This window comes from Dendrobates tinctorius, unplaced genomic scaffold (assembly GCF_039654945.1).
Source record: "Dendrobates tinctorius isolate UK_male_01 unplaced genomic scaffold, ASM3965494v1 ptg000181l, whole genome shotgun sequence".
NCBI classification, from domain to species: domain Eukaryota; kingdom Metazoa; phylum Chordata; class Amphibia; order Anura; family Dendrobatidae; genus Dendrobates; species Dendrobates tinctorius.
In genome coordinates this window covers 5,021,755-5,036,608 of record NW_027361848.1, presented here as the reverse complement: position 1 = coordinate 5,036,608, position 14,854 = coordinate 5,021,755, and the positions used below count along the sequence as shown (strand labels likewise).

At 42.6% G+C, this 14,854-nt stretch overlaps 1 protein-coding gene across 2 annotated transcripts in view; it reads right to left on the bottom strand.

Annotated features, from left to right (window-relative positions):
* PDCD2 (programmed cell death 2) overlaps nt 1-14,854 on the bottom strand; it is a 204,472-nt gene that overhangs the window by 36,508 nt on the left and 153,110 nt on the right. Inside the window, exon 3 of one of the 2 annotated variants that reach the window (XM_073551858.1) lies at nt 11,507-11,668. The exons of the other annotated variant lie outside the window; for it this stretch is intronic. Within the exon in view, the coding sequence (XP_073407959.1) occupies nt 11,507-11,668 (162 nt within the window). The remainder of the gene's footprint in view (nt 1-11,506; nt 11,669-14,854) is intronic. 2 annotated transcript variants of the gene reach the window in all.

The following is a 14,854-nucleotide window of genomic DNA, read 5'->3' as shown; positions in this document are numbered from 1 at the left end:
AGCTGCTCGATCCTTGTTCACATTCACGTCACTTGGCAAGCGAAAAGATTTTAAATACTAGAGTAGGGACTGTCCCACAAGGGCTGCCGTACAGTTGCTAAGGTGGGGCCCTGACATGGGATACTCACCACACACGGGGATATGAACATACACACAAAATGCGCCACACACTACCATGTGCTTCAACACATATACCACCCTCAGCACACATTTCACCACACATACACCAACCTCGCCACATAAAAGTCGAAACACAAAAGTCGCCACTCAAAACTCGCCATGCTGTCCCAGAGCTATTTAAAAGATAAAAAATGAGCTGTGATTGGTTGCCATCAGCACCAGTTTTCTTTGTAGACAGTTGTGGTAACTGAGGCCTATTATTCGTATCATTTCTATGGTGTTATCATCCTTCTGTAAAGCTGGAAATAACACAATTTATTACCGTACCAACACAGACCACACTCTGACACAGACTGCAGGGGGAGCCCAGTATCACACAGGATAGGATTAGATACACGGCTCAGCAGTCAGTATCACACAGGATAGGATTAGATACACAGCTCAGCAGTCAGTATCAGACAGGAGAGGATTAGATACACAGCTCAGCAGTCAGAATCACACAGGATAGGATTAGATACGCAGATAAGCAGTCAGTATCACACAGAATAGTATTAGATACATGGCTCATCAGTCAGTATCACACAGGATAGGATTAGATGCACGATTTTTATGTGCAATATAATCATTATAATTTGTTATAACTAACCACTGTTGGTTACTATGCCCGGGCAATGCCGGGCTCTTCAGCTAGTTATCTATATTATGTGTGTGCCCTGCTCATGGTGACCCCTAGTTGCCAACTTCAGCTATGCTTTATTAGGTCTTGAACTATTACTTGCATATATATTTGTGGATGGGTCTATTCTATATTCTCTACATAGGTTATGCACTGACTATATGGATGGTCCACATCTATCACATTTTGATATGTTGTTTATATGGTTCTAGGGCTTTCACTTACATTGGTACTTTGTGGAGTATTTTTGCTACAGGTCGTTGGCTCTATTATGAGTCTAGTGGGATTTGTCTGTATGTCACGTGTGACTATTTTTAATGTTTTTTTGCTTGTCTTTTCTATGTCAAAAAAGTTTATATAATTTTATGCTACTTCCTGCCTTGGGTGATCCCCTGTTTGTGGCCTATTTCTTTTTTCTTCTCTTACATTGTTACATTGTTACGTAGGCCAGGGTTGGATCCCTTTAGACATTTCGGTGGTGCACCCGTTGTCTGATTCCAACGATACCACCACCCTACGACACCCATTGTCCGATGGCAGCTGCGAATTCAAGAACAGTCTGCGTAGATTAACTGCTGTGGACTTAATTGGCATGAAACCAGATTGATCGGGAGGAACCAGATCCTGGATCACACTCGTCAATCGAATAGCCAGGACTTTATCAAGAATCTTAACATCCGCCATCAGCAACGAGATGGGCCGATTATGACTCAGCTAACTCCGGATCCTTACCCTCCTTTGGAATAACCACCACCACCGCCTCCCTCATGGACATCGGCAGCTCCCATTCCTTCAGTGCCTCCTCAAAAACCACCTTCAACTGAGTCATTGTCATCCCCTTTAATTGCTTATAGACTTGTCCCAGCAGGCCATCCACCCCAGGGGCCCTATTATTGGTCATTGACATGATGGCAGATTCAATCTCCTCTTCCGTTATGGGCTCCTCCAACCTAAGTCTGTCACACTCTTTATTAGGGAGTCTCACCCTCTCAAGAAAATCTTTAATGTCCCCAACCGGAGCTTCCAATCCAGATGTATACAACTTTTATAAAAAGCCTTCGCTGATTTTCCTCTGATGGGTCCGCCACCATATCTATCTCCGCCCTCTCCAATGACTCCACAATCGACTTATCCTTTAATCTAGTTTTAATTTACACTTAGATATTTCCCGAAAGAAGAGGCCTCTCAGAAAGGCCTTCATGGCATCCCAAACCACCAGTTTACTAGCACTACCTTCATTGACCTGGCAGTATTCTTTCATCTCTCTTTCTATGATGTCCATATTTACATGTTCGAACCATAAGGGGTGCATTCTCCATCCCCCCCCTCGTCCCATCCCCCCCCCCCATCGTCTTTTTGATAGATAGTTCAATAGGCTTATGATCCGAAATTATCCTCGGGAGATATTCCACCCCACAGACCGTCCGTGTCATCAACTCATTGGCCAAAACTATATCTATCCTTGAGAGGGACCCATGAGTTGCAGAGTAACAGGAGTAACAAACTTCATTCTCGTTCCTTACTCTACAGAGATCCACCATCCCCATTTCACTCAAACATACCAAATGGCGATAGTTTCTTTGCCCCTTTATCCACTCCCTTTTTATGCCTGTCCCATCCTTCATCAATTACATTATTAAAGTCTCCGATAAGCAGCAGCGGTAATCCCATTCCCTTCTTAAATAAGTAAAATATTTCCCGGATCTTAGTCCTCGAGAATGGGGGCGGTATATACATAGCCGCCACACAAATCGGCTGCCCATAGATTCGACAAATTAAAAAAACATTGTCATTCACTGTCCACATGACTCTCCACCTCCTCAATTGGCGTAGATTTCCCTATGAGCAGGGAGACCCCTCTGGCGTATGAAGAATATGTGGAGTGATACGCCTTCCCAATCCACCTCCTTTGTAATATCTCCACCTTTTCCCTCAGTAAATGTGTCTCCTGAAGGCATATCACATCTGGCCCCCTCTTTCTAAAATATTCCAGAATTGACGCCCTCCGTGTCCCTTCAGACAATCCTCATATTCCAGCTGAGTATTTTAATTTTATCCCCCATCATGTATACTCAGGTGGATAATTTCCCAGACCCCATGAAATAGACCACTGCTACATGTGCTTTTTTAAACTTGTTCCATAACAATAAATCTCCACTCCCCCCTCCCTCCCCAACATTTAACACTACAATAGCCCATAAACATATCTTTGATATATATTCAACCTCTCCTCTTGGAGAGTGGGGAAACCTGATACCGATTACCCTCTTAACGTTACCTCTAAGTTGCTGTCAATCTAGCACACCCCAGCAACTCCTCCGCATATACAAAACTATAATACGTTTTTTTTTGTTTTGTTATTTTTAACATAAAACTATCCCTCCCAAGTCTGCGTCCTATACTTAAAACAGGAACCATCAGACTCCACAGGGCGGTGATTGTCCAATTTTGCCATATAAATCTTCGTCTTCTTCTCACTTCCCTCTTTCCTTTCTCGCTTTAAGTTTCTTAGCATTTAAGTCCAACGATTTGGTAGCCTCCTCCGGTGTTGAGAAAAAATGAACCGTGCCCAGGGCCACAACCCTGAGCTTTGCTGGGTATAGTGTTGAGTAGCTCACTGCCAAGTCCCTCAGCCTCTGCTTCACTGCTCCGTATTTAATCCTCTGTTTTTGCACTTCAGCCGAGTAGTCAGGATAGAGATCTTTTGACCATTGATACACATATCATCAGCCTCTCTGGCTTTCCTCAGTATGATGTCTCTGTAATCAAGGATTTTGGAAATTATGGTACGAGGGTGAGATCCAAGAGGAAGGGGTCTCATGGGGACACGATGGGCCCTTTCCACTGCAAACAATTTAGACAAATTGGTGACTCCAATCTTATTTTGAAGCCATTCATCAATAAACTTCGTAGGATCAGTCCCTTCAGCCTTTTCAGGGATGCCCACAAGTCTCACATTATTCCTTCTGGACCGGTTTCCAAAGTCATTGTTATCAGACAGGGCAGAACATTTCTGCAGACATTGAGTGTGAGATTTCTGCATCTTAGCAAGCTGATCTTCCAGCACTCTCACCCTTTCTTCCACTACACCTATTCTGGTATCAACTTTATTCACTGTCGCTTTCAGTTTAGTCACCTTACTTTTAATCCCATCCACTCTGTGTGTAAGGGACGTTAATTTTGTTTTACAGAATTTAACCAAGTCAAATGTCACGCAGCGTGGGCTCCCCCACTTCATGCTCCACACCAACTTCCTACCCCATGTTCTCCTGCTCCTGGCACTCTTCCTCCCCCTCTGACTAACCCCACACCACTACTACTTCTGTCTTCATCCTTAACTATTACAGACTCTCAGTCATTCTCCCTCCTCCTCTCAGCCATCTCCTTCGCAGCTCCCTCCACCCAGGCATACTTTTCCAGCCTGGCTGCTACCTCTAACCTCCTTGAGTAGGAGACATTGTTGGAGTCTGCTCTCTCCCTTGCATCATTGCTGCCGGCGCCATCTTGAGCCTGGTTCCCTGCTCCTGTCTTGGTGTCCTGTTTTTTTTTTCCGACCCATCACGGCCATTCCTGACAAAGCTGCACCTCGGGGTCAGACTCTGCTCCCTTCCCCCACCAGCACAAACCAGTCCCGGGACTCTGGAGGGATTTTACTGCAGGATAAAAGGTTTTGCACAACGGAGGAACGCCAGCAGCCGTCCGCTCACATCAGGTACCAGGCCATACCACCCTCAAAAGGAAATTTTTAATCAGCCGACTCCTCCGGGGGAGGTGGGATCAGTCACCAAGTCTTCAAAGTTGCTTAACCCCTTACCTACAATGGACGTGATATTCCGTCCATGTGACCCTGGAACTAATTCCCATGGACGGAATATTACGTCATAGCGATCAGCGGCGCCCACGTGGTGAGCGCCGCTGATCGCGGCCGGGTGTCAGCTGATTATCACAGCTGACACCCGGCACAATGTGTCAGGGGCGGTCACGGACCGCCCCCGACAAGTTAACCCCTTGCACACCGCGATGAAACACGATCGCGGTGCACCGAGGGTTAAAGGGAAGCATCGGCAGGGAGGGGACTCCCTCCGTGCTTCCCTGAGCCCCCCGGGGTTAAAGGGAAGCATCGGCAGGGAGGGGACTCCCTCCGTGCTTCCCTGAGCCCACCACAGCAGCGTAATGTGCAGCGCTGCTGCGGGGGGGGGGCTCTTTCCCTGCAGGTTCCCGGATCCAAGATGGCGACTGGGACCTTCGGGGGCCTGCAGGGAGCTGGCTTCCTCAGTGCCTGCAAAGCGCAGGCAGGAGGAAAGCCTGTGCAGTGCCTGTGACAGATCGCTGATCTGTCACAGTGATCTGTGATGTGACAGATCAGCGATCTGTCACAGGACAGTGATGTCCCACCTGGGACAATGTAATAAAGTTAAAAAAAAAAAAGCGTAAAAATAATTTTAAAAAAATCACTAAATAAATTTAAAAAAAAAAATATTCCCAAATAAATTCATTTTTTGGAAATATAAAAAAAAACAAAAAAACAATAAAAGTACACATATTTGGCATCGCCGTGTCTGTAACGACCAGCCCTATAAAACTGTCCCATTACTTAACCCCTTTAGCAAACCCTTTAAAAAATAAAAATAATGATTTATCATACCGCCGAACAAAAAGTCCAATAACGCGCGATCAAAAAGACGCATATAAATATCCATGGTACCGCTGAAAACGTCTTGTCCCGCAAAAAAACGAGCCGCCATACAGCATCATCAGCAAAAATAAATATTTTTTATATAAAATTGTTTCCATTGCATAAAAGCGACAAAACATAAAAAAACCACCTAAATGAGGTATCGCTGTAACCGTACCGACCCGAAGAATAAAACCGTCTTATCAATTTCACCGCACGCGGAACAGTGTAAACGCACCCCCCCAAAAGAAATTCATGAAACGCTGGTTTTTGTTCATTCTGCGTCCCAAAAATCGGAATAAAAAGCGATCAAAAGATGTCACGTGCCCGAACATGATACCAATAAAAGCGTCAACTCGTCCCACAAAAAATAAGACCTCACATGACTCGGTGGGTCAAAATATGAAAAAATTATAGCTCTCAATATGTGGTGATGCAAAAACTATTTTTACAATAAAAAGCGTCTTTTAGCGTGCGACAGCTGCCAAAAATAAAAACCGCTATAAATAGTAAATCAAACCCCCCATTATCACCCTCTTAGTTAGGGAAAAATAATAAAATTAAAAAAATTTATTTATTTCCATTTTCCCATTAGGGCTAGAGTTAGGGCTGAGATTAGGGTTAGGGGTGTGTTGGGGGTTAGGGTTGGAGTTATAATTGGGGGATTTCCACTGTTTGGGCACATCAGGTGCTCTCCAAATGCAACATGGCGTCTGATCTCAATTCCTGCTAATTCTGCGTTGAAAAAGTCAAATGGTGCTCCTTCCCTTCCAAGCTCTGCCATGCGCCCAAACAGTGTTTTACCCCCACAAATGGGGTATCAGCCTACTCAGGACAAATTGCAAAAATATCATTTTTGTGGAAAAAAATGATTTTATTTTCACGCCCGGGCGTTATAAACTTCTGTGAAGCACTTGGGGGTTCAAAGTGCTCACCACACATCTAGATAAGTTCCTTAGGGGGTCTAGTTTCCAAAATGGGGTCACTTGTGGGGGGTTTCCACTGTTTAGGTACATCAGGGGCTCTCCAAAAGCAACATGACACCCGCAGACCATTCCATCAAAGTCTGCATTCCAAAACGTCACTACTTCCCTTCCGAGCCCTGACGTGTGCCCATACAGTAGTTTTCTCCCACATATGAGGTATCAGCGTACTCAGGACAAATTGGACAACTTTTGGGGTCCAATTTCTCCTGGTACCCTTGGGAAAATAAAAAAAATTGGTGACTAAAAGATCATGTTTGTGGAAAAAATACGATTTTTTTATTTTCACGCCCGGGCATTATAAACTTCTGTGAAGCACTGGGGGGTTCAAAGTGCTCACCACACATCTAGATAAGTTCCTTGGGGGGGTCTAGTTTCCAAAATGGTGTCACTTGTGGGGGATTTCCACTGTTTTGGTACATCAGGGGTTTTCCAATCACGACATGGTGTCCGATCTCAATTCCAGCCAAAAAAGTCAAATAGCGCTGCTTCCTTTCTGAGCTCTGCCATGCGCCCAAATAGTCGTTTACACCCACATATCGGGTATCAGCTTACTCAGGACAAATTGTACAATAACTTTTAGGGTCCTGTTACCCTTGGGAAAATAAAAATTGGGGGTGAAAAGATCATTTTTGTGGAAAAAATATGATTTTTTGATTGTACTGCTGTACGTTATAAACTTCTGTGAAGCCCTTGTGGGCTCAAAGTTCTCACCACACATCTAGATAAGTTCCTTGGGGGGTCTAGTTTCCAAAATGGGGTCACTTGTGGGGGGTTGCCACTGTTTGGGTACATCAGGGGCTCTCCAAACGTGACATGTCGTCCGATCTGAATTCCAGCCAATTTTGCATTGAAAAAGTCTAACGGTTCTCCTTCCCTTCTGAGCTCTGCCATGCGCCGAAACAGTGGTCCCCCCCCCACATATCAGGTAACAGCGTACTCAGGACAAACTGCACAATAACTTTTGCAGTCCAATTTCTCCTGTTACCCTTGGTAAAATAAAAAAAATTGAACCTGAAGTATTTTTTTTGTGAAAAAAAGTTAAATGTTCATTTTTTTAAAAAATATTCAAAAAAATTCCTGTGACGCACCTGCAGGGTTAATAAACTTCTTGAATGTGGTTTTGAGCACCTTAAGGGGTGCAGTTTTTAGAATGGTGTCACTTTTGGGTATTTTCTATCATATAGACCCCTCAAAAGTGGCTTCTAATGTGATGTGGTCCATAAAAATAAAATGGTGTTGTAAAAATGAGAAATCGCTGGTCAACTTTTAACCCTTATAACTTCCTAACAAAAAAAAAATCTTGGTTCCAAAATTGTGCTGATGTAAAGTAAACATGTGGGAAATGCTATTTATTAAGTTTTTGTGTGCCCTATCTCTGTGATTTAAGGGCATAAAAATTCAAAGTTGGAAAATTGCGAAATTTTAAAAATTTTTGCCAAATTTCCGTTTTTTTTTTTCACAAATAAACACAAGTTATTTGAATGAAATTTTACCACTAACATGAAGTACAATATGTCACGAGAAAACAGTGTCAGAATCACCGGGATCCATGGAAGCGTTCCAGAGTTATTACCTCATAAAGGGACAGTGGTCAGAATTGTAAAAATTGGCCCGGGAGTTAATGTGCAAACCACCCTTGGTAGTGAAGGGGTTAAAGCACCAGGCCCAGAAGGGTTTCGGTTGAATTTTATAAAATGTTACCACCTTTACTCACTCCCCCCCAGCTTACTTCTCTTATTAATCAGATTATTGATTTGGGTTCTATGCCTGACCGTTTTCACAGTATCACAAGAAATTATTAATAAGAGTAATTTCAATTGGATCACCGTAAACATTTATGCTTAAAAATAAAACATATTTAGACATATTAAAATGTAAAATCATAACGGAAATACTACAACACACAAAACTTGAAAACACCACAGGGGGGTGCCTGACCCTGAGAACAGCCTACTCACCCTGCCAAACAGTGGAGGTTGGCACCCGGAGCTTGTTTGTCTTTGTTGCTAAAGCCAGGCAGGGACCCCCTTCGCCCTGCCTCGTAGTGTCAGATCTCTCTCCTAAACGTTGATTTTAAATTGCTTACGAAAATCATGGCTAATAGACTTCAGTCTATACTTCCTGATATTCTCACCTCATCTCAAATAGGTTTTGTCCATGTTCGGTCTATCACTTATAATATTAGGACGGCATTGGCTGCCATTACACAGTTACCAGGCTAAGGGCAAGCAGCATATTCTGGTCAGTCTTGACGCTGATAAAGCCTTCGATCAAGTGTTTTGGTCTTAACTCATTCAAACCCTTAAGTATAGATTGTTTGGCTTTACCTTTTTCAACTTTGTAAGGACATTTTACACCAACCCCCAATCTTAGATTTGGCTTAATGGTATTCAGCCAACCTTTTTTCATCTTCGGGAGTACGAGACAGGGATGCCCCCTGTCACCTCTGTTATTTAATATTGCCCTGGACCCTTAGCTGAGATTCCTGGATATGATCCCTTCCTTTGGGGGTATTGGGATCAGACACCATACGCTTAAAACATTGGCATTTGATGATGATATTTTACTCATGATAACCAACCCTAAGGAATCCATTCTTTCTATAATGGATGCCTTTAACGAGTTTGGAGCAGTTTCAGAATTTCACATAAACTACGACAAATCTCATGCTTTAGCTATCTTCAAAGCTGCTCAGAAACAGTGGAAGAGAGACTCCCTAAGTTATCTTGGGGTCTAGCTACTCTCAAAGCCCGATGACATTTATAAACTGAATATTCGACCCCTCATTTCTGCAGTTGTAAAGGAAATACAGTCCTGGAAATCTCTTAAACGGTCCTTTGCGGGCAAGGCCCATCTGATTAAAATGATCCCTTACCCTAAAATACTTTTTCCCTTCCAGATGCTGCCAGTTCTATTATCTAAAGCTGATGACAGGCTTAACAAACATCTTCCGTCAATTTATTTGGGGCTCAAATTGGGGTTCTAGAATTAGTATTTTTAAACTGCAACAAACTAAATCCTTAGGTGGCCTTAATCTCACTAATATACCTCTATATAGTATAACAGCCATCTTCCGCCACTACCTGGACTGGGTTTATGCCTTCACCCGCTTCACCAATACACCAATAGATCAGGCGATTTGTAGACCTTTTAGGCTCCCTGCCCTGCTTCACCTACAACAAGCTGAGGTCCCAGTGGAGGTTGGGGATAACCCCCTACTGTGGTCAGTAACCTTGGGATGGTGCCATGATAGACTAAATAGTGGACTTGACCCCCATATCTCGGTGTTTCTTCCCTTCCGAGGCAATCCCTCCTTTTCACAGGGCAGGTCACCTCCCATCTATCGTGTGCTTAGGAATAATGGATGTAAACTGGTTTGTGACATGCTTGCAGATAATCAATGTCCTCTTACTTTGGAAGACACCGTCTTTAAATACCCAATGCTGGTGGGAGATAACTTTACTATTACTCAAAATAGACATTATGTAGGCTCGGTACTGCAGGATATAATGGATGACGTTAGAGCGCACCCTCTAAACTTAATCTCCATTAAAGCTCACAAGGGGAATTATTCTTTAAGTTTTATATACAAGTCACTGAAACCTTCCATACAGTGGTCAGACTCTTCACTGGGTCCAGGGAGATGGGCATCTCAACTAACTGACTGTCAGGCAAAAGACCCCTTGAAAGACATATTACGTATTAACTCTGTTGTTACCTTATGATAGCTACACAAACATGACTCACGATATTCCATAGAGCATACATCTCCCCAGAGGTTAAATCTAAAATGTTCCCCTCAGGTGATTTTCCCTGCCCTAAATGCTTACATTCCCCAGCTGATATTTTTCATAGTCTCTGGGACTGTCCAAAAATACAGGAGGTTTGGGATACACTCTTGCAACATCTCATTAATACCTTTGGTGTATCTGTTTCTCTCACTCTAGAAAGGGCCATATTCAACATTCTCCCACAAGATCAGTTGGTGATGCTTTCTGTTCAGCAGCGTTGCATTCTACTCATCTGGGCGGCAGCCACCCGCAAAAGTATTCTTCATCTATGAGCACAGAATAATACTCCCTTCTTTGAGCTTAATTACTATGAAGGTAGCCCATCTCTTCAAGATGGACTGGATAAAGACAATATTGAACAAAGAAAAATACACTGAACGTTTTTTTCCTTACATGGTCTTTTGTTAATGCCCAGACTTTATCTACACGCCAGGCAATTCATAGTTGCTTCCAATTTACAGACTGGTACATGAGAGAGCAAATTGACAGCATTGATATTATGGTATGAAGGTGTGGCTGTATGTCTGGTGTGGGGGGGGGGGGGGGGGAGTTGGTTATAGTTATACACTGTCTAATGTTTGCCAAATATGTAATATTTTCATTAACGGAATAATATCGACCAAAATTTACCGCCAACATAAAGTACAACATATCACGAAAAAAACCCACCTCTGATTCACTGGGATACGTTGAAGCGTTTTAGAGTTATTACCTCAAAGTGACGCTGGCTAGATTTTTTAAAAAAAAAAAAAAAAAAAGAAGCTCGGTCCTTAAGGGGTTACTGGCGAGTCTGTCACCATTATAAACCCCTCTACACTGTAAATACTGCTACATAGGCAGCAAAGGTATCAATCTAATATGTATTACAGAATCACTACATCCTGTCTTCACTGTACATTACAAAATCGAGCGGACAGGTTGTTTTTACAGCATGCATGAAAAAAAAAACAAAAAAAAACTAACTGGAACCGAAACATCACTTTGGTCAATAAAAAGGTCAATTTCTCTGGGATTTGCGGCCTCACCGTCCATATTTATTGATATTGTGGACGGTAGGTGTTCGTCTCAGTAATACACGCTGGGGTTCAGGATACAGCTCATGTCACTAGATCCTATGTACCAGTGCAGCTTCATTACTGAAGTCTCATTCAACAGTTCACTAAGAAAATCCCAATCCTGCCCAAGCAAGCTGACAGGGTGTTTAGGTGTGTGCTCTTCCCCCTCCCTAAAAACATCACAAAACAAAGATGCCCTTTACCAAGATTGGATGATGCATTTGACATCATTGATTCCGCATCCATATGACTCAATGTCGAATCATCATTAAGACTTGTATCAGAATCCAGCTCTTCAGGCTCCGTAACAAGCTCATATTCTGGAAACAAAAATCCATGATCTACAACCTCAACTTGGTATGCACCTGGAAAGAGATAAAACATTGATAAATTAACTGTAGGCTAGCCCAATGTCTAAATCCCAAATCAAAGCTTCCCCAAACACGTTTTCAGGATTTCCTTAGTGGTGCACAGGTGAGAGAATTTATGACAATTTGTGATGCCTTGATAATTTAAATCACATATGCAATACTAAGGACATCCTGTAAACAATATGCTGGGGGCCGTGAGGACTGGAGTTTGGGGGAATACTGACCTAATTTATGATTTCCTTTATACAAAAAAACCATACATATAACGCCAACAAAATTAGTAATCAAATTCTGTGATTATTTTCTAGCTTTATTAAAAGGGGGTTTTCCAGCAATAACTTCTAAACAGGCTAAAGAGGTTGTCACAACTTCTAAAAGAGTACAATTGCAAACTGCTTGTGAAAACAAGAAACATTACTTCTTATTAAAGGGAGCCTGTCAGCTATTTTGGCCAATATAAGATGCGGCCAGTGCCTTTCAGGGCTTTTCTATAGCATTCTATAACGCTGTAAATAAGACTCCGGTCCGACCTGCAAGTTAAGAAAAATAAAGTTTAATTATACTCACGCTGGGGGGGTCTGGTGCGGTCCAGACCGCACCAGACAGCCCCCACCCCCGGGTGAGTATAATAAATTTTCTTATTTGGCAGGACGGAGGGGGGCTTATTTATAGCATTATAAAATGCTATAGAAAAGCCCTGAAAGGCACTGGCCGCATCTTATAGCAGCCAAAATAGCTGACAGGTTATAAAAATCCTCTCTGATCTCCAAGAAATATAAAAGATTTTGAAAGTCATAATTTATTGCTCATTGCTTCGATACCAGCTACCTCTGCAGTATAAAAGAGTTTGCTAGTTTCCTAGGCTAGGAAGGGTACACTAGCCACCTTTAGACCAGCTGCACTCCTCCAATGCTTCTCAGACAAAAAAAAAAAAAATCACCTCTGCTAGAAGCAACTAAGAGTACAGTTTGGCACATGAAACAGCTATTCCACTAGTCTGAACTGTCAATCATGTGCTCATGATAACTGGAAGAAGAGCATAACTCTTAACTAGAATTTTTCAAAATTCTGTTCCAATTATGGTCTCTGAGATATTCGTCAAACACATACGAGCGTCATTGGAATCAATGGGGGTAGAAATGAACGAATACGTTTGGAACCAATCAAACAAATTTGGCACGAATAGGGTAACAATATAACACGAATATGGCAAATTCAGATTCGGCGACCGTTTCCAAACACTTAACTCTACTCAACCTATTAAAAGAATGGTCCCCTGTCAGATGATGTTCGGCCTCTACTGCAATTTCTTAAAATGAACAAGGTACGTTGTACTAACCATCCCTCGGGTCCACCAGTGAGTCTCCGCTGCTGCTCCAATGGCCATTATTGGCTGCAGCGCTGATGTCACATCAGCAGCCAGAGAGCTCAACTGCTCTGCCTGTTTAGATGGAACACTCTCTTTCAGAGCTATTGAGCTCACCAATTGATTACTATGCTGTAAACCAAAGTCAGCCCCGCAACAAATGCCAAACAGGAACAGCAGCAGAGTCTTGCTGATGGACCTGGGGAACGTTAGTACTGCACGGTTTATGTTTTCACAACTGCACCTGGGCAAAAGTCATCTGAAAAGAGACAAACACTTTAACGCCTTCACGACCAATGACATATTTAAGTTATAGGGCGTGTCCCTGCCTTTGAGGCGGGCTAACACATTGAGTCTGCATCTTTCTCAGCACTTTATGGCTGATTTAAATCAGTATGTTATGGGTCTTGGAAAATGCAGACAAACGCACAAACTTTTTTCATACAAATTTCTCAATATTTGGTATTTCTGTACTCGTATTGACCTAGGGGATCATACTGCCAAGTCAATTTTTACTATAGAGTGAACATGGTAAATAAACAAACAAAAAATTGTGGAATTGCACTTTTATTGCAATTTCACCACATTTGTATTTTTTCCCCCATTTTCCAGTACACTATATGGTAAAATCAATTCAAAATTACAATTCATCCCTCAAAAAAAAAAAAAAAAAGTTATGGCTCTTGGAAGTAGGGTGTCAGTACTCTGAATATTTTTGATTACCTTTTGGGAATGACTGTCTTTTTTCAAGATGGCTTTTTTTGTTTCACATGCCCCTTGTCTTCGTGCCTTATAACGCCACCCCATACTCTAGTCAGTGCTTGAGTATTCTGCCTGTGTTCTGCTCCTCTTGGTTTCCTGGCTTTCTAGCTGCTCCTGCAAACTTGTGTGAATATCCTGCTCCTCACTCTCTGGGGTCCTGCTATATTCATCTGTGCCAGTGTGCCTCCTGCTCCTGACTGCTCGTGCTGCTCCTCGGTGCAGCTGACCTTCACCTGCAACTGCTAAACACGTAAGCTGGCTGCTGCTCAGGTTCTGCCTTTGTTTAATTAGCTGCTCTGCTTAATCTGAGACTTCCTACCCAGGCCTCCCTGGACAATCTAACACCTTGTTTGGACTTGCTTATCCGTGCATGGACTAAACACGGACTTACTTGTTTCCAGCATACTCAAAGTACTGACTACCTTTCACAGACTTTCACTAACTGCACTTCCCTCTAATGTTTCCAACAGATTTGTCAACTTTTATTCAGTAGTTATTCTAAGTGTTATGGACTTGAGTTCTCTACACTTGTTTCAAGCACCGTGCGTTTACAATATAGACTTTCACCTACAAACTGTGTTCTGTAGTGTCTTGCTCCACGCAAAAAGACTCCAGAGTCCTCCAGTATAATTATACATAGGGGAGGAAAAAAACAAACAAAAAGAAAACCAGTGTGAAGCGCACGTGTCACCTGTCATATGATGCAGGTCCAGTGCACTCTTGTCTTCATTGTCAGGCTTTATTGAGAGTCATTTGCAGATCACGTGTTTTTAGAACTGTTTATTTTTACAGGGGGATTTCCACATCTAATGCAACTGTATGGGGAAATTCCACACAAAAAAACGTTGCGTAGTCTGAAGAGAAATTGACATGTTGCGAATTCCAAACTGCTGACCAAAGTTCTAGCCAAGAGGACCTATCAGTTGTGATGAGCGAGTGTACTCGTTGCTCGGGTTTTCCTGAGCATGCTTGGGTGGTCTCTGAGAATTTTGGCATTCTCGGAGATTTAGATTTCGTTGTCTCAGCTGCATGATTTGCGACTTGTAGACAGG